The sequence below is a fragment of the Pteropus medius genome, unplaced genomic scaffold (assembly GCF_902729225.1).
Source record: "Pteropus medius unplaced genomic scaffold, Ma_sr-lr_union100, whole genome shotgun sequence".
Taxonomy (NCBI): domain Eukaryota; kingdom Metazoa; phylum Chordata; class Mammalia; order Chiroptera; family Pteropodidae; genus Pteropus; species Pteropus medius.
This window is the reverse complement of record NW_024342467.1, coordinates 6,319,270-6,340,433: the sequence shown is the minus strand read 5'-3', so window position 1 is coordinate 6,340,433 and position 21,164 is coordinate 6,319,270. Positions and strand designations below refer to the sequence as shown.

Here is a 21,164-nt window from a genome sequence, read left to right as displayed (position 1 = left end):
GCATTTTTTTCTTCATACAAATGAAATATTTCCATTAGTTCTCTAAAACGGAGGTTAAGTAAAATTTTCTAGCCCTATTTTTATAACGAATAGATTATTCGTCCTTTTCAGTGATTATAGGCTTAAAAATACCAGATTATGCATTTTTTGATTACTCTTTTAGTGGTTAACCTGGAGATTACAATACCTAATTCTGAACTAATTATAATCTAATTAAAAATTAATACTTCTCATGCAACTCATGGGCCAGCTTAAACTTGATCCCAAATACACCATTTCTATCATGAAGTGGATTGTTGCCACGCCCACCCAACATTATTGCTTGCTGGATCTGATATAGTCGGGTCATGATGTGTAGCTTTGATGTATCTGTTACTTAATGATCAATGGTCAGACTCTCAGTTCTAGAATGGATGCAGTAGCATGCCAAGAACTGCTAATTGAACATGATGAGTTTTCTGCTGCGGATGGTGTGGCCTTATTCAAGAACCCTTGAAGACTGGGCTATGACTCTCCTCTCAGAGCTTGTCAGAGACTTCACAAGGCATCCTTACATACAACAAATACTTCTAGCACAATGGATTATGCTGGGTTATTGTGTTACTTTCTATTACTGACTGTGTAACCAGTTACCCCGAAATTTATCAGCTTGAAGCATCAATAAGCGTTATCTCATAGTTTTTGCAGGCCAGAAATAAAGGAGCAGCTTAACTGGGTGGTTCTGGCTTGGGCTTTCTCAGGAGGGTGCCATGAAGCTTTCAGCCAGGACTACAGTCATCTGAAGCTTTAAATGGGTCTGGAGGATGTGCTTGCAACTCAAATGGTTGTTGGCAGAAGGCCTCAGTTCCTCACTGGCTTTTGGAGGGAGGCCTCTTGTTCTTCACCACATGCACCTCTCCAGAGGACTGCTCAAGTTCTGCATGATATGGCAGCTGGCTTCCTGCAGAGTAGTGATCCAGGCGAAAGAGCAAGAGAGCATTTCAATTCTTTATATGACAATCTTGGAAGCCACACGTCATCACTTTTGCCATGATATCAGCCACTCACCCACATCAATGCCAAACTCTTTTTTCTTACTCTCAGCTGCAACCTTCTGCCAGGGACCATATCTGCATTTCAGACTCTGGCTATGCACAGAATCATAAGTGCCCACAGGTAAAAGGAGATTACAGATTCTCAGTGACATTTCATCTCTTGCCTGATTTGATTTCAGCTCCACTTTTACAGTGTCTGTGTTATAGTGTGATGGTTCTAAGCACCATCAGATAGGGGGAGTATTATATGGCAATGAGAACAACAGATTACTGCTACTAACAACAACGTGGGTGAATTTCACAATGTTGAGTAAAAGAAGCCAAAAAAATCATTTAACCTATGATTCCATTAATAGGCCTTTTAAAAACAGACACGATTAATGTATGGTTTTAAAATCAGAACATGAGCTACTTTTGAAGGGTGAGTAGTAATGAGTAATAGGAATGGTGACGAGAATGAGGATGCTTTTGGAGTGCTGGTGATATTTTGTTTCTTGATGAAGGATGCCAGTTGCATGACTGTTCATTGTTTGAAAATTTGACCTGAGCACTTATGATTTGTGTACGTTTCTATATACATATTTTACTTCAACAAAAACTTAACATAAACTATAGGAACTATTTTTCATTATCGATGTTTCTGTTTATATTTATATTGTTCCAAATAACATTAAATACGTAATCTGCTTAATCACAGAGAAGTTTAATATACAGCTGAAACCCACTAGGATTTCTAGAAATACTAGGGGTTATCTTATTGTAACTGTGAGCATTTGAGCAGGTTCCGTGTCTTTTTTATCTTCTTCGAGGTATTTTTCCTCTTGTGTTGGAACTGTGTCCCAGTTCAGAAAGGTAATAGCCATTACTGATCTCTTCATGGACCTTACGAAAACAGCATCTTCTGGATCATCAAACACAGTTCTGCAAAAATGGCAATTATGTCAGAAAAAAAAATTAGACCAAAGTTAATTTTTAATTTAAATGAATCAATGCCATCTTCTATGTTATTTGTAGTAGTCTAGTACCACTAACAAGTAACTTTTGAGCTCTACCAACAAATGGCTTTCAGGATAAGTAACTATTTTTATTGTATATATTGTTTATTTCAATAAGAGAGTTTTCGACCATATTCAGGATCAGCTATTACAGTTTAGGTCTCACACATTCGTGTATTCATGTTTTAAACCAGTGTTAAATGTTAAAATTTTTATAGATATCATGCATTTTAGTATCATATACATTTTATTGGAAAGTTATTATTTTCTACATTATACATGTTTTATTAATGTGCTTGGAATAATGTTTTTCAAAACTGAATCCAAAGAAAAAATTCCTAAGTGCAAAATTTAAATAGAAAAATGGTTTTTAAATTCATCAATATTCATAAATTCGAAATGTTTTTCATAGTTTAATGAAGGATTTGATTTGAAAGTGAAAATTCCAGTGAATATAAAATGTTAATAATTGCCTTCACTGGGTATATTTAGGGGAACAGTAAACAAGGAAAGCAAAGATCCTCATTTGCAATAGCTAATCATTCTTAAGTTTCTTTTATGTATCAAATCACACTTTCATTTACTTTAGGTTATAATAATATTAAAAACCTAGATAACTCTAATATGAATTCATAGCCTAAACTCATTTATCACAGAAAGATATAGCAATTTTTCATATCTATTGAAGAGTTAGTCATTTTTTAACTCATTAAAATCTATTTTGGGAAATGGGAATGATTTAGGGTATCAACACCATTATGAAATAAATCTGATAATAAAAGTAATATTTAAAAAATCACTTACTTGTCTACATTATTCGCAAATGCAAAATCTAAAAAAAATACATTTCTAAATTAGTACTTTTCAAATGTTTATTCAGCTTTTTAAAACAATGGAACAATACCGTAGAGGAAAGGTCTAGAGCATAGCTCTCTGGTTTTCCAATAAGCAGTTAGAGGAATAGTTCAATCCATCACAAAAGCCTTGATACTTAACCCCAAATTGAAATTTCTCTTATAGTGCCTTAGGTTTGTCTTAGGATTTAAGGCCAATTCTTTAATACAATATACATCTCAAAACTCAGAACAGAATGCTTAATCAATTTAGTTACCAGGAGAATCCAAGTGGGAATTTTTATAATTAAGATATTCTCATGTACAGAAACTGATCCTGTTTTTTCAGAAAAGCACATATAGGCCAAATGGGGAGAAATATTTAGAGCAGTTTAAACCATTTGGATTCTTGGCATTAACTTCAAAAAATTGGAAAAACAAATCCTAGATCACAAGAATCTATATCTTCCCTAGCTTTGAAACTCAAAGGCTAGTTCTCAAAGCTTGGATTTCTTATAGTATCTTCCAGAGACAGTCATTTCTTTGTTTATTCCTCTCCAGAAGGCCTAGTGCCAAGCTAGAGATGGAATGTACCAGCACCTGTTGGGCCACCAAAGCCCACATGTGAGTTCTTGCCAGTCCACAAGCAGCGGGGAGCACACAGCCTCTGCCTAAATTGAAGAATTATGGCATCTTTCCCGTCGCAAGTGGCTGACTCATCTCCCATGTCCTTTCTGATCGGTGCAGACATTCTTTTTCTACATTTTTAATTACAAAAGGTACACATTTTGCTATTATAAGGTATATAAACGATTCATATAAACAAGAAAATAGTAACATCTCCTTTTGACTTTTCCAATTTCTCTTATCAGAAGTATCAGAATTAAGAGTTTTGTATACATGCATCCAGCCCGCTATGTGCATATACACGTATATTCGCACACATACATACTGACATTTGTTTTCTGACAAAATTCCAATTTTGCCATTACTCTGCATTACATTACTCCATGACATTTTTTTTTACGTGAAAATATATCATGGAATAATTCTATGATGCAATAATGATTTGTATTACATGAATGTGCCCTAATTTAGCCATTCTCCTATGAATGACCAGATTATTTCCGCTGTTTTTTCTATTAAAAAAATGTTTCAGTGAGCATCTTTATATATATACTTTGTGTGTGCAAATACTTCTGTGAGAGAGAGCCTTCAAATTTAACTTCTGTGCTGAATGGTTTGCACATTTTTTGTGTTGGTGGACACTGCCATTATTGCCATATGGTCTTCCAAGAAAGTTGAACCATATATATGAGTTGCGTTCTGCTCTCCCCTCATCTTCAACTGATTTTTTCTTCTAATAATTTTTTATTTTTCAATTTCAGTTGAAATATAATATTATATTAGTTTCACGTGTACAATAATATGATTAGACATTTATATAACTTAAAATGATCCCCCTAATAAATCTAGTACCCATATGACACTGTACAGTTATTACAATATTACTGACTATATTCCTTATGCTATATATCACATCCCCATGACTATTTTGTAACTACTAATTTCTCCTTCTTAATCCCTTCCCATTTTTCACCCATCCTCCCAAACCCCCTCCCATTTGGAAACCATTAAAATGTTCTGTGTATCTAGAAGTTTGTTTTGTTAGTTCGATTTCTTCAGATTCCACACAAAAGTGAAATCATATGACGTTTGTCTTTGTATGATTTACTCAGCACAATATCCTCTAGGTCCATGTTGCAGATGACAAGATTTCATTCTTTATTTAAGGCTGAGTAATATTCCATTGTATATATGTACCACCTCTTTATTCATCCATTGAGAGACATCCAGGTTGCTTCCATATCTTGGCTATTGTAAATAATGCTACAATGAGCATATGGATGCACAAGTCCCTTTGAAGTAATGTTTTGGGTTTCTTCAGATAAATACCCAGAGTGAGACTACTGGGTCCTTATTTGTCTCTTGTTATAGCCTTTGTTTTAAAGTCTATTGCATCTAGTGTAAGTATGTACCACAACTACTTTTTTCATTTCCATGTTCATGAAATCTTTTTCCATCCCTTTACTTTCAGCCTGTGTGTGTGTTTCAATCTGAAGTGAGTCTCTTGTAGGCAGCATATGTAAGGGTCTTGTTTTCTTATCCATTCAGCCACCATATGTCTTGGAGCATTAATCCATTTACATTTAAACTAATTGATGATAGATATGTAGTTATTGCAATTTTATTATTTGTATTTTTTATCTTTTATTTTCTTCTTCAAGAAGTCCTTTTAACATTTCCTATAATACTGTTTAGTGGTGATGAACTTCTTTAGCTTTTTCTTGTCTAGTAAGCTTTTTCTCTATCCTTTGAGTCTAAATGATACCTTTGCTGGGTAATCTTGGCTGTAGTTCCTTGCTTTTCATTATTTTGAATATTTCCTGCCAATCCTTTCTGGCCTGTAAAGTTTCTGTTGAGAAATTAGCTGACAATCTTATAGGAGCTTCATTGTAGATAACTAACTGCCTTTCTCTTGCTGCTTTTTAAGATTCTTTGTCTTTAAACTTTGGCATTTTAATTATTACATGTCTTGGTGTGAGCCTCTTTGGGTTCATCTTGTTTGGGACTTTGTGGTTCCTGGGCTTGTATGTTTATTTCCTTTACGAGGATAGGGAAGTTTTCTGTTATTTCTTCAAATAGATTTTCAACTCCTTGTTCTCTCTCTCTTCTCCTTCTGGTACCCCTATAATGTGAATGTTGGTATACCTAATGTTGTCCCAGAGGACCATTAAACTATCCTCATATTTTTTGGATTCTTATTTTCTTTTTGCTCTTCTGATTGGGTGTTTTCTGCTATCTTCTCTTCCACATTGCTCATTCGGTCCTCTGCTTCATCTAATCTACTGTCGATTCCTTTTAATATATTCTTTATTTCAATTATTGTATTCTTCATTTCTAACTGATTCATTTTTGTTTTCTATCTCCATTTTTATGTCTTCTATCTCTTTGTTGAAGTTCTCACTGAGTGCACCAACTCTTTTAACTTCTGCCTACCTGCTGGGTGAAAATGGTATCTCATTGTTTTAATTTGCATTTATTTGCTCACTAGTGAGGCTGATCATTAGATATCACATTTACTTCCTTTTATAAATGTCTTCACAGCTTTTGTTATTTTTTCTATTTGAAGTTTTCAAATTTATTATAGGAGCCTTTTGATATAATGAGCATTAACTTTTGCATATTGTGTATATTGCAAATATTTCTCCCAATTGTGTCTATAATTTTGTTCCTATGCTATATAATGGTTTCCATTTTTATGTAGTTAAATCTGTCAGCATTTTATTTTTATGGTTCTGGTGTTTGTGTAAGGGTTCGTTTGGCCTTCTTTACTTCAGAATTAGAAAAGTATTTTTTTCCAGTACTTTCCAATTCATTTACATTTAGATGTTTAATCTCTCTGGACTTTATTTTTGCATATGATGTCTCCCTTAGAAAATAGTCCTAGTTTATCTCTTTGGCCCAGGACAACTGCCTGGCGCAACTCCAGGGGCCCAGCCATTGATTTCTATGTAAATTGTGCTTACAAGCAGATAGTTTTACTGACTGTAGATTTTTGCCTTCACATGTCCTTCTGACTCTGCATAGCTTTCTTAATTGTCAACCATTCTCCAGACCTCACGTTGACCTCTTTGCCTATCTGAGACTTCATGTATAAGTACCACTTGACATTTGCTTGCCTGGTGTGTCTGGTGTCTTTGCTACCCAGGGTCACAGCTCAAAACTTTTAATTTTCTGTTTTCTCTGGATTCTGTCTTGTTGCCTTGTACTTGAATTGACCCACTATAGTGAACTGCCATTTGTTGAATGGTCTGCCTGATTTTCCTTTTTGGTTTTCTTATCTGTTCCTGAGTAGTATATGCCTCAGCTGTCTGGTCCAGGCTCTGGGATACTGTCCCCCAGCCTGATCTCAGCCCTTGGAATTCTGTCTTATTTGGGAGAGAAAAGCAAAAATCATGGAAATGTAGCAGTTTCACTTTTGGTAGATATTTTAAAAGTTTATTGATATTATCATTTATTTTAAATAATACTTAATGACTTTCCAATTTAGGTAGTTGAGAAATCTGCAAATGTCATTTTCTTTAAAGTCATATGAAAACCCAAAGAGTTTTGGTTCTGAGAATATCATGCAATAAGAACCAAAGACATTAATGGAAATAGGTACATGCCTTTTAACCACACCTTTTTGATAGCGATAGATAGCTGGGATTTGAAGAAACTTCAAGTTGACCTTGCTTTTCTAGCTATTTGGAGTATAGCTAGTTTCTTTCTCAATTTAGGGTTAAAGATAATAAAATCGAAGTGTGGTATTACAGTTGCCTTATAAACATTTTCAAGTATATTTTCTTCCCAATAAAAGAATTCAGTGTCCTAAATATTCACGTCACAGTAAGATAAGATTAATATCAAAATAAATATAGAAACTGTAAACTAGAAGTCACAAGTTTTAAAAACTCAAATGGTTTCACTGTTAGTTTCATTATAAATGTTTGGTTTGTAGAAAATCAGTAGGTTGACTAGCGTCATGCTGCCAATTTTTAGGAAGGCTATAGTCAACATATTAAAATACTCTCCCTATTCTTCCTCTGTTTTGTTTTTGAAGGTGTGATATGAAAAGTAGTAAAGAGAATAAAAAGGATTATCGTTCTTTTCACAATCCAGTTACACAAAAGAAATGCAAAGCGCTAAAGGTAGTGATCAGCTGTTCTCACACCTGTAACAATTATAGCAGCAAAAAACAGATGGTGAGTGCCCTTATATCGCTTGTTATTGGGTACATTAGCTTTTTTTGAGAGTGAAGGTTTTCTATCCAGAAATTCCTTTTCTACCCCAGCATGGTTCATTTCCACTAATCGGGTCACCTTCAGTTTGGACATCGGCTCTTCGATGAAGTCAAAGAAAAATCAAGGAAGTGGCTGAATAATAGAACGATTCAACTTATCATGCACCTGATGTGTCAGATCAGGTGTTACAGTGTTTTACATATTAAAGTCATAACAATCAGAGGTAGGGATTATCCCTATTTTAAAAAAGAAAGGTGAAGCAAATTAATTTCCAAAATAAAGCTTGAACTTACTAGCAGAACCAGTGTTCTGTCTGAGGAATCTGATCCCAAAGCCTGTGCTCTTGCCTCTATGCTGGTTGTTCTCTAACTGGAGGATGCACAGAATCACCTGAAAGGCTTGTTAAAACATAACTTCCTGGGTCCTACCTTTGAGATTCGAATTTAGTAGATCTCGTTTGGGACAAGAATTTGCATTTGTAACAAATTCCTAAGTGATATTGTTGCTGCTAGTTTGGGGATCACACTTTGAGTACCACGGCTCTATACTGTTTTGCATCAGAACATGTCTTATATAGATATTACTTCTATTCCATAGGACAAATAGGGATAAAGGAACAAGTGAATTGACACTTTGTGTGGAAACAATCATACAAATTGAGTCATTCTACAATATAACTGACCTGGTCCTTTCAAAATATCATGGAAACAATTTAGGGATTTATTCTAAATTAAAAGATATTAAAGAGCCATAGCAACTAAATGCAATTATGAATCAGACTGGATTGTGGTTTGAAAAAGCAGCTATGGAAGCCATCTTGGAACAACTGGGAAAATTTGAATATAGATGAAATATTCAATACTATAAAGTTATTTTTCTTAGGTGTGATAATGGCATTATGGCTATATAGGAGAACATTATTTTTAAATGTACAGGCTAAATTATTTAGGAGTGAAACATCATGATGTTTGCTACTGAAGTATTTAAATGATTTGGCAATATTTTTATGTTTCCAGTTCACATAAGGCAAAGCCTCATACGGAGGTTTGGTGAATATGGAAGAATATTATTTTTGAATACATGGGCATATACAGGTGTTTAATATTCTTTCAGCTTTTTCTATGTAGAAAATTTCATAATCAAAAATCGAGGGAATAGTCTTGATTTTTGCTCTCTTTTTTTCTCTTGCTCATTCTTGAACAATAACTTAATTGATTGTAGAATTCTTGGTTGACTATTACTTTTCCTTAGCATTTTAACGTTATCAGAGCATTGTTTTCTGACTTCCAAAATTGCAGTTGGGGAGTTTGTTGTGAATCTATGAATTATTCTTTTGTAGGTAAATTTACATTTTCTCTCTGACTATTTTAAGATCATTTTGTTTTTGGCGTGGATTTTTGTTTTGTTGTTATCTTTTATGTCTTTGGATTAATTCTGACTGGTGAATCTAAGGATTCATATTATCTATGAAAATTGAAAAATTCCCAGCCATTATTACTTCAAAGGTCACCTTTTCTCAATTTCTCTACCTTTTTCCTTTAGGATTATTAAACTTATATTGAACCTTATCTTTCTAATGTCTCCTTGTATCAACAACTGATTAATATTTTCTATCTCTTGCTCTCTCTATATTCATTCTGGGTAATTTCTTCAAAACTTTTCCAATTTAATATTTCCCCTTTGTTTCTAGAAAATCTATTCTTAAGTGCATTTTCATTTTCAAAGGTATGTTTGCAAAGTCATGAGGAAAGGCTTTTGTCTTTGTATCTTGTTTTTAATCCCTCTTTGTGATGCCTGGTGGTACAGCAGCCACCTTGTAACCATAAAGCACACTAAGAATAGTAGAACAAAAAAATTGCTGAATCCTTGAACCCTTGATGATGTCAATGAACTTTACACTAACCCTGGGCACCTTACCTTTGTACTCTTCACTGCATGAGAAAAGTAAATCTCTATTTGCTTAAGTCACTATAGTTGGATTTCAGTTACATATAAAAAATTAATTCCAACTAATGAAACACCTGAAGATATTCAAATTATATTTGCATATAATGACCAAGATACTAACAATGCTTTTTTCTAGGTAGAGAAATTGCAGATGATCTTTATTTTTTCTTAATACTTTGTTCATAGTATCAAAAACTTATAGCTTTAATTAGTGAAATTGTCCAGTGATAGTGGTATAATAACAACTGTAGCTTTTTTACTGATCCCTTTATACTGTGCTAGATACTGGGATAAAGATTTCAGTGTAATATCTCATTATTATCACACTACCTCATTGAATTTAATATATATAAATAAAGATAAAAATTACATATTTCTTTAATAAAATTCGAAAATATTTCACTATGCAGGTACTTAGATTATTATATATATGTGTGTGTGTGTGTGTGTGTGTGTGTGTGTGTATTTTTTTTTTTTAGGCAAGGCAACCCTTGGTTGACCTCACAGATTGCAAAGACCTTGTCAATTTACAATCTCCTATTTTTTATTTTTTATTTTTTATGCCCACAGTACCTGGTCTTCCTAGGTGATCTTCCATCCAAATACTACCCAGGCCTGACCCTGCTTAGCTTCTGAGATCAGACGGGATCAGGCTTGCTCAGGGTAGCATGGCCATAGACTGGTACTTAGCTTATTATAAATTACAGTTATTATTATCAAATTACTCAAAAGTTTGAGAAGTTTTAATCTCATTTTTTGCTTTTTTTCAAAATACCTGAGGGTACTTTCAGGGCTGGTTTTTGCTTAACTGGTGATCTAGGATTCCATGAGGCATCTACTTTTCTTCTGAATGATATTGATTGAACAATATGAGCCTTTCTGTGGTTAAAAATGGTAATCATTGATCTTCTTTCTTTTTCTGTAACTTCTGATAAATGCAAAAAAGAATGTTATTGGATAGCATTATAAATATATATGCAGAATGATTCAAAACAGAATTGAACAAATTCAAAAATATATTTACCTGAATTATGTTATATGTGAACATCCTATCAAAACTAATTTGTGAAGAGCTATCACAGTTACTTCCATAATCTTACAAGTGCTCGATATATGCCCCTAAGGTCACAGGCACAGATCAATTCTAATGCCTCCCAGACTCTTTCTAACACATCACCAGGGATGAATAAAATTACAACTATGATACATCCTTCATTTCCTCAAGGCTATGAGGAAGAAGAGGTATGAACATAAGGTTTTGATATATTCTCATCAAAAAGGTACTCAGTAATAAATTATTTAGAATGTTTAAACCTAGAGATAGAAAGATAAGTAGAAAGATGAGTAATAAAGCACTTTGGAAGCACAGGCCTCCAAAAATGTAAAATGTAATGCATTGAAGTTGATCGTTTTTGTGGCTTATATGAATCAGACATGCTAGCTTATTTACAGCATCTAAAGACGTATTTATTAAAAAGTTACCATTGATGATATAAGTTTTAATACATTTACAGAATTTCAAAGAATATGATTTTTAGAACTTAAATAGACCTTAAAAAATTTAGTCCAATTCTTTCATTTTCAAAATAAGAAACCAAGATAGCAGGGGGTAAATGATTTGGCATTCAACACATTAATGTCAGTATTAGGACCAGAAGGAAGACTGATCCTCATGCTCGGTTAAGATGGCCTTTCCAGTACAGTGGTCAAGAAGCATAAATTGCTAAAGGAAGGAAAATTTCATAGAGCAAAAATTTCAAAAATAATTTAAAAACTTTCATTTCTTAAGAAATTTAGGTTCAGATTTCAGCATTTTGAAACCACTGAGTTATAAGACTGTCTCAAATCTTTCTCTATAAGAAAGAGGTCTTACGATTTCTGTCAAGCAACTCTACTCCTGGAAGGTGGTAGATTATATATAAACGATACAGGTTGTATTGGCAGAAAGGGTTTTGGTAGAGACCTGCAAAGAAAGAATTTAAATTAAGATGTCAGATTTCAAAATTAGTTTCACTTATCACTCAATAAAATATAGAAAATTACACGATTAATATAAAACACAGAGACATGTAAAGCTCTGCTTCACAGACCAAGCAAACCCTTCCTTATTCAGGGCAGTACTTTTCCTGTTAAATTCGTTCATTCAACAAATATTTTCTGAGTGCTTGCTATCTATTAGGAACTGTGCTAAGTGCCAGGGACAGATCATTGACCGGAATATCTGCCACAAAAGAGAAAAGGTTTAACATGTCCACAAGTTAATTAGTAAAGGAAGAACTACATGTCAGCTCTATGGGGGTCTTGATGCTGGTATTTATTAAAGTACTTGTTCACTCGTTCTCTTCTTCAAGCGGTTACAGGTTGCCTGTGTGGAGATGGACGGAGATGTGGTATATTGTTCTAATATAGTTTTCTTCCTCCACTTCGCACCATTGTGCATAGGTCAGAATAGGTAAATGCCAGCAGCAGCTTCAGATCTCAGCAGGAGCAGAGCTGAGTAGCTGTTGACGTCTGCCTCTGGCCAGGGATACCTGATGAACCATGCTGGCGAATATAGTGGCTGCAGATGGGAGGCACGTAGAATTTAGAAGAGATCCTGGCACTTCTGATGTCACATCCCTTAGGCATCAGCATGTAGGACATTTTAAAAAAACATTCAACTAGAAGTTGTGAGGGTTTTATTTTCACAGAAAAGGTAATATATTTTCCTTGTTCCTCCTTTTATAATATTAAACAGGTTTTTTTTCAATACAATGTGAAAAAAACTTTTATGATTTCCATAAAAGTTTTATTTTTCCAAAAGTTTATATTTCCATGGATTCTGCCTACATGCAATTTCTGGAAAATATATCTAGTGAGGAGAACCACTAGATGGCAGTAGCAGAAAGAGCTCCAGCTATTGTACAACTACCCTCTTTCAACAATGAGGCTCTTTTTATTGTACGTGTTAAATTTAAGAGAAGTGCTGTAGCATTCGACTAAAATACAAACAGGCTTGATAAAAGCATGAAAATATTAAGCATTAGAAACCTAGGGAAAAACCTGATTCATATTTATAAAAATCAGTTTGCCTAAAGAAGATGGGGGTTTAAAAGGCAACAAACTAGATAAAAACTGAAAAAGTTAATCATCTGGATGTTTTCTCTGTGTGTAATAAAAAATTCTGAAATTTACTGTATAAGCAGAAAATTTTCTGGCTAATAAACTCATTACATATAGTTATTCCCTGTGGAAAACATGAGTTTTGGAGGGATTTACAGCAGGCAGTGGAAGACACCTGAGGAATCATGAACAAAAGAAAAGCATAAAAGAAAATGTAGAGCCAGGAGCAACAAAGAAATTTAAAAGAAAGGAAATATGTATGTATTGGGGGAAATGAGAGGAAAAATGAAATGGATATTTTTCAAGATTTTTTAAGTGAGGGCAAAACTGGTTTGAATTTTAATCTTAAAAGAAAGAATTTTTAAAGCAGTTACAAATAATTATATGACAGAATAGAACAAATGCATATTAAACCAGTTGTAAGGGTAGATTTAAAAATATCCGCAGGGATCAGGCATTGTAGTTTGGGCCAGAAAGAAAAGAGAAAAGGACACCCATTAAGGATATAAAAGCAAATACAATTGTTTTTAATGAGAGTTTAGGAAGGAGAATAAGTCACAAATTCTTTAGTGCAGAAGTCTGCTCTGTGGTTACTATCTTGGAGAATCACATCTGATAGATACCTCACAACCCTATCATACATTATAGCCACTGGGAGTAGAGTGCCTCTGCATATGATATTAATGGAAAATGTACCAACATCTTTCAGTCAGTCACATTTATTTTTGGTATACCCTTTATATTCTCTTTCCCCTGTGAGAACATTACTATTTCATTTCTTTTCTTCACTTTTTCTCCTAATGCTTAGTTAACATCTTTATGTAAATTAAAAAACTTCTAGCTTCAGCTAAACAGAACACCAAATTGGGATTCACTACTATTATATTAGTTATTAAGAAGATGTCTCAATACTAAAAACCCCATGTGCTTATTATGGTTCAACATTCATTTCGTTATAAAGTAAAATCTAAGTGACAGCAAATCTGAAAACTCGGCTATTAAGCCCAGCCTCTGCCTAAATTAACTTAAAAAAAAAATAGGGAGAATTAAATAATTTGAAAGGCATTTCATCTTTATTATTCTTCACTTTCTTCCTCACTCTTAAATTTTAGAAGGAAGCAATCTTATTTTTAACCGTCTTTTTTTTTCCCTCCTTCTATACTACTAAGCATCTCACATTTTGGATTTATGAGTTTTGGATTGATGCTACTAAAATTACTATAAATTAAGTTTCTAAGATATGAAACTGGTTTCCTGTGTCTGAAAGTTCTGAAAGCGTTCCATGATGTATGGGTGCATTCCTTTGGAAACTATGAAGCAAAATTGCTTATACTTTCACTTTCAATAGGTTAATACTATTTAATCCACCTTCCCTCTAGGCTACTTAAAGAGTACACCGCAGTGGCGCCAGCACTGTCTTGCTTATCTTAATTTGGGATTCTGAGTCTAAGCAATTTACATTTACCCAATAATATATCAAAATGTCTCTACTAGCTCACTGTACAAGCTTGAGTTACATGAGTCACATGTGTGAATCTACTTATTATTGAAACAGGAGAAGAAAAAAATATAGTCATCTAAATAATTGGCTCCGGTTAATTTGTTTTATAAAACTTTGAAGCAAAATTTAAAATCATTTAAAGGAACCCCAATGTTTTTGAGACCACCTTTGAAGAACATCGATGTCATTAATAATGTACTAATATATTCATTTTAATAGATCGGGAAAATGATAGAGAGAAGCTTTAGCAATTATATTCTGTGCCTGTACAGAACAGCTTGGGGAAGGAAGTTCAGATGTCAATGATCAGACACGAAGATTTCGAGATTTTGGCTCAAGATTACTTAGGAAGATCAGGATCTCCGCGATTATCACCATCTTACTTCAACTAAAATCATTTCTGATTTTTAAAAGGCAAACTTGGACTGAAGCAGGGGATGAAGAGAATAGAGGGGTCAGAATATTCTCTTCTTCGGGACAAACAGCAGTGAAAGACCTAGTTGACTCTTTTTATTTGGGTGGCTTGTTCTGTTTCGTTGTCTCAGAGGGATGGTCCCACCTTGAGGGGCATTTCAGGTAAAGAGGCTCAAATAAAGAGCCATTGAGATCATTTTTGCATGCCTCTTCATTCTCTGGCTATTTGCAGTCTGCAGGGGACTGCAGCCCAATGAGGAAGGGTAAAAAACATTTAAGAGCAGAACCTATAAAATATGGAGACCCTCTCTTGAAAGGGACACTCCTGATCTCCGGTGGTGAATCCTTATAGCTCTGCCAGGAGCAAGTCTTAAAAATTACACAATGTAGAAGTTTTAGTATAGTTCTCCATAGTGGAGCTTAATGAAACGAAGAGAAAATTTGACAGAAATGAGGAGACTAAAAGTTGAGGAGCGGGAAAGTGTTAAGTATTTCGTTGCTGTTGGTAGTGGTGGTGTTTTTTCTCTCTGTGCTGGGAAAGAGGCAGGGAGACTGAATGTCAGCGAAAGTCATCAGCCAGGACTTTGACAAATGTAGATCCTGATGTAGAGTTCGGAGGAGGGAAGGGCAGAGGAAAATGGAGCTGAGGAGGGTGTGGAAAGGTAGACTGCCTGGAGAGGAGAGGTGGGGCCCTCCTGACTCAGCCTGGAAGTCAGGAATTCTCGTTTCCAGGACCTCACACTCTGCAGCTGGTTTTAGGCCTCCCTGCAGCTTCCAGCTATGTGTCTCCTGGGCAATCTCTTGGCAATTCTCCTCATAAATGCCAGTGGAGGGTGCAATGCTGAAATGGATTAGAGGTTTACCTCCAGGCAATTTTCTCACCCTCTGAAGAACTTGTAACTGAAATGGAATAATGATAACACTTTAGCATTTTACATGGTTTTACAACTTGAAAAGACAAAAATTTTAACATTTCAAAATACATGAACTTCTCATTTTAGTTAATGAGCTGAATCTAATCTGTGATTGCAAATGAGGCTCATAGAAATTTAATCTGAGGACATTACTGCACTATTTGTAGTCTAGCAAATGCAAACATTTTTTTCTATACAATTTCTTTAACCTAAATGGGGAAGAGTTTCAAAATGTGCATATTTGTTTCCCTAAATTTTCAGAAAATGCTTTTTTTTTTTTTTTTTGTAATTCGACACAGCATGTTCTCCATTTCAAAAAATGATCCCACTACAAGATTCTCGGTTGGAACAATTATATAACTTGAATTACATCACTATGAGGTCACTTAAACTGCTGTGACAGGTAATAATATGGACATTAAACTACCAGGTTGACCTAACAGCCTTTCTAGTTTAAGGAAACTAGAAAAGGCACTCCTTCACAGCACTCAGGGCTGACAGGATTCTGGGTTCACATACACCCTTGACAGACAAGTGAGGGCATGGGGTGGATTTCAGACTCCCCTCATTTCTGGGGCAGGCACATAATCCTGTTGACTATGATCGGGGTAAATTTGATTGCTAACCTTTAAATTTTATATTATAAAATAAGTTTGCTTAAATTATTGAGTTCTTAAATTTAGCAAATTATCTAATTAGTTTTGTATTAAGCCCCTTCAGCTCTCTAAGAAATTTTTGGCCTGAAAGTTATAAAAGCTCAAGTTCCATAAAGGTCCAGAGACTTTCCTGTTCACTTTTGTGTCCCCACCTAGTAGACTGTCATATAATAAATACATGATAAATATTTATTGAATGAATGAATAAATGATAGCTAAAAGAAGCAGGCATGAGTTTAAGTTTCAACAACACTCCTTAGTAGTTTGGTTAAAGCTCTGAGCCTTACATTTGTGCCATTAAAGAGGGAATAACTGTAATCATGTCATAAGATTGCTGTGAAAATTTAAATGAGAATATTGTAAGAAAGCATTTGCTCAACAGGAAAGATATTAAGATATGTTATAATGATTATTATTTAAAACGTCAGTTATATTTTTTAATCTATTTACTACTCAGAAGAATTTCTAGACTGTGCATCTTAATTCATTATCTAATTTACATAATAATAAAACAATTTTTGTTGCTACTTCAAAATAGCATTAAGAAATGCTTTTTAAAAATATGTATTTTACAAAAATAGCTTAATATTTCAAGCAATCCTGAGAGGTAGCTATTAATTCATTTTATAGAAAAAATGAAGATAAGTAAGAATTCTGGATCTAGTATAATCAGCCTTTAATCATTAAAAGCATCTGTTCAGCACAGAAGGGCCAGATAATTCGAATATGCAAGCCAATCCTGAGTCTTTCACAGACCTTATCGCGTCTTAAGAATAAGCATGGATTTGCCATGAACTTGGTGTAATATTAATATTTGGGTTGGGTTTAAAGAATCCACCTATAACACATGAATCATTTCTCCTAAATATAGTACATATAACTGATTAACACTGAAAATATATGAAAACTTTAATTACTCTCAATGTATTGATTTGATTAGAATCAAAACCTCCATCACCAACACCAATTTACACGTATTCAAAACAGTGTCAAGCAATTCTGAGAAATGAATGGAAAACAAATAGGAAATTTCAAAAGGCCATCTATTTTGTGACATTATATCAAGAAGTTTCCAGGTTCTAAAGTTTAAAAACCCACTCGTTAATCTGAGCATCTTTTCCCTGTTATACCTAGAACCATTTGTCCTATATTGCAGTTGTGTATGGATTTATTTACTGTTCAATACTCTAAACTTACTGAGAGTAGGAACTTTATATTATTTATTTTTCCAATTTGTTTCACACTTTCTTCCAATACTGAGGCCAGTTCCTTGCTGAGTGTGATTCAATATTCATGAATCACACTCAGCTTGCTATTCACCCAATTGAAAACTTAAATAAAAACTTACTTTATTTATTTATTTTTTGGTGTCAGCTTCATTAATATAATTCACATAACCACACGATTCACCAATTTTAAGTATACAATACATTTTTTTAGTATATTCACAGTTTTGGGCAACCATCACCACAGCCAATTTTAGAATATTTTCATCACCCTAAAGAGAAAACCATACCCCTTATTCTTTAACTATTACTCCCCAGTCTCCTCACCCCCCAGCCCTGGAAAAACACTAATCTATTTAAAAACAGTTATCTCTCAGTATTGCTATCCTGATAGATGTGCCTATTTGGGACATGTCATATGCATGGAATCATATAATATGGCTAAAACTTACTTTTAAGGTAAAACCAAAACCACCAATTTAAATATATAAATCTTTTGTCACTTTTGTCATTTTCATTTGGCATGCCTAATCGTTTCACAAAATTTTTTCTTCCTGTTCTTTCAAAAACATTTTTAAAAAGAATAAGACCTAGTCTCGTTTTCAGAAATCTATATATTTTAGTTATAAGTATTGATCTAATTTAAATTTTAAAAATGAAAAAAAATCCTGTGTTATTACTGTTTTAATTTATGGCCATATAAAAGTGCAAATTAATACTTAGGGTCTTCAGGTTTAGCATTCCCTTTAATTCCTTCACTGTTGCAGCGATGTTTGTTAACTCATTGTGATGTAGCAGGAGTATATGCAATGAACGCAAATAGTGCAGGCCTAAAAAAAAATTTTAACGAGATTTTAAACACGTTTAATGCTAAATAAACACACTAAACAAAAGCAAAGAATACATTACAGCTGGCGAAAGGGAGAGTTATTACCAATAATATTGTGATTTATCATTAAGAATAGAACAAAGCATAAGTATTCAATTAATTGAGTGTGATTGGGAATGTAGAGTCAGTTTCTTTCCAGTATTACCATTTTATGTTTTTCTTTTCTGTAGCAATGATTTTTTTGTTTGATTTTAGAAGAGCTATTTTCTTTACTCTTCTTTTTGTTTTGTTTTGTTTTGTTTTGTTTTGCCAGTGTTGCTTAGATTTATAATGTCAATCAAGGGAATAATTACTCATTCAATTCAGTACCCCCCCAAACTGTTTAACTAGATATTTTCTTTACACAATATGTATCCAAATATTCATATCATTTTTGTTGATTCTAAATTGCATATTTTCCCACATTTTCAACATAAGTGAAAGTAGCTTGTGTCTTTGCAATAGACACATCACAGTTTAATTGGCAAGGTTTTCTTTCTTCGGGGTACATAAAATCATGGTAGATCTTAAAATTTATGGTATTTTGAAGAAAAACATTTTGTGCAATATGTACCTCTTCATATTTCATGATCATAGTATATCATGTAGTTTTACACCTGATTTGAAATCATCAGTTTGGAGATTGCTGAACATATAAAATTAATTCAGAGTGAAAACAAGAATTTGGCTGGTAAAAACTGTAGCTAGTAAAAACAGTAAGACTATTTATAAAGTTGTTATATTTGTGAATGCTCCCGAATATTATTAAAATTTGCTTCCACTGTAACTAGTTTGTGTCCAACTGTGCAGCAGAATGGCAAAATTTCTGTGTTAAAAAAGATTCTTTTACTTTTTGAATAACACACAAGACAGGATTGCATTAAAACTGTAATCAAAAGCACATTTTTTAAAATGAAATGTACATAAGAACCTTAAAAAATAATAGATTCCATCACGTATTTTCAATGGAAATGTTAAAACAGATTTTTGCATGCCATTAGCAATTGCATAGTTCAAAGTTGTTACTTAACTGAAAATTTATTCAATCAACAAAGAAAATTTAAGACATACCTTCTATTTCAAATATTGCATTGTTGTTTAGATATAGTTCTGTCAGACAGTAGTTTCTAGTGAGAAATGTTATTCCATGGAGCTGAAAATTAGTGATAGAGAACAATTTACTTTCTATAACAATCATATATATCTGCATATATATAATTATAATAAGACCATAGAAGTTTGATGTTTGCTGTTATTATTTGTGACCTTTTGATCTGGGCTGAGTTTATATCTGGATTGTCTTCGATGACAGTGTGATTAAAAGGATGTTTTTAGCTAAGTTAACATAAACCTCTCTACCAAACTCCCTTGCATGGTTTTCAAAGCCTCTGTAACAGGGCCTAGACCTTTTGTTCTAACAGCATTTCACACAGTTCTGCTCATGTCAGCTCATTGGATCCGGTTTCAACATATCCACTCGTTCACCATCACATACTATTCAGTACCTATTATGTACCAAGGGCTCTCTCCTAAGATGATGCTGAGGCCGCTTCTGCATCTGTGTATGAATCATGATTTCTCTTTGCCTGAGTGACTTTCTTCCTGGTATGTTTCTGATGATTCCTAAGGGTCAACCCTAGGCCAGCAAGGCATCTATGACCCTGAGCGGGCCGCACGGGAGGTTCCACTGCTCCAGGGATTTGTTGAAATCCCTTTGTTATCTCCTTGCATCTCGCTATTGCCTTCTCACTGTTTTGACCCACTTTTTATTTTTCTAAACTGCCACTGTTCCAATACTTTGAGTAGGATCTCTTGAATAATGGTCTAATTCTGAACTCTTTTTCTTTATCCCCCATCCAGTCTATGAACCACCTCCTCTTCTCCAGCTCACAGTCCTTCTGGTAAACAGATCTCCTCAGTTTAGCCAAGGACTCCATAATCTGAATAGACATAGGTGGCCACTCTGCCAAGTCAGGCCCAGTGCTAACAGCTCAGCCAGCCACCATCCCGTAAGGAGAGGGCGAGGCACAGCATAATCCTGGTAGTTAGTCCACAGCTCATCTTTTTAAATGAGACCTTTCCTGACAACCCCTGTGCCCATGAACCTCCATTTTCTTGACCACCCCAACACTTGATTTGACTTGTATGATTAATCACTTGATCACTAGTTTTGTGTCTTCCTTAAGGAAATGAACCATACTTCCGTATTTTTTCCTGCCCACCTTCTCATTCTCCTAATGGTCTGTTGAAGTTGCATCTTATTTTTAAGATTAGATTATAAATTAAGTGTGTATGAATTGGAAATAGTCAAAAGCACTCTTTTCCTTTGACAGTGTTTTTGTTGTTATTGTAAATGTATTTTTAAAACATTAATAAATCACAAACACATTATTGTTGTAACACATTTGAACACCACAGGTAAAATTAAGTCCTGTGGGGCCATGTCTCTCCAAGAAATTGGCCCTCCACATCGCTTCTATGCAGATAACCAGTGCTATACAATTAACGTGTCTTAGTTTTGAAATCATATCTCAGGACAATGCAGATGAGAGCTGTTACTGTCTCAGCGTTGCAAAAAAGCACTCTTGAAAATTCCTTTTATGAACCACTAAGTACTGTATGCATAATATAGGGTATTTAACTCTAAACTCAATGTCAGATTTGCAAGGAGAACTCCATTATTACTTTTTTTAATGTTGACTATTACCTCAATAAATTGTAACAGATTTATTTGGGTTACGAGGATGAGACATGGTAGAGTTCATGGCAGTAGGGTAGGTATGTTTTAAAGTAGCAGGTAAGTTAAATAGAAGAATGAGAACTTACT

At 34.1% G+C, this 21,164-nt stretch overlaps 1 protein-coding gene and 1 pseudogene across 1 annotated transcript in view; both read right to left on the bottom strand.

Annotated features, from left to right (window-relative positions):
• Positions 1-1,705: 1,705 nt before the first annotated feature.
• Positions 1,706-21,164, bottom strand: part of LRRC72 (leucine rich repeat containing 72) — a 36,180-nt gene continuing 16,721 nt past the window's right edge. The window contains exons 4-9 of the mRNA XM_039862448.1: positions 19,409-19,490; positions 18,189-18,299; positions 11,530-11,619; positions 10,432-10,584; positions 2,834-2,861; positions 1,706-1,955 (exon numbers count right to left, since the gene is read on the bottom strand). Coding sequence (XP_039718382.1) covers positions 1,784-1,955; positions 2,834-2,861; positions 10,432-10,584; positions 11,530-11,619; positions 18,189-18,299; positions 19,409-19,490 — 636 coding nt within the window. The 3' untranslated portion in view covers positions 1,706-1,783. The remainder of the gene's footprint in view (positions 1,956-2,833; positions 2,862-10,431; positions 10,585-11,529; positions 11,620-18,188; positions 18,300-19,408; positions 19,491-21,164) is intronic.
• LOC120602523 (uncharacterized) lies at positions 10,218-10,336 on the bottom strand (annotated as a pseudogene).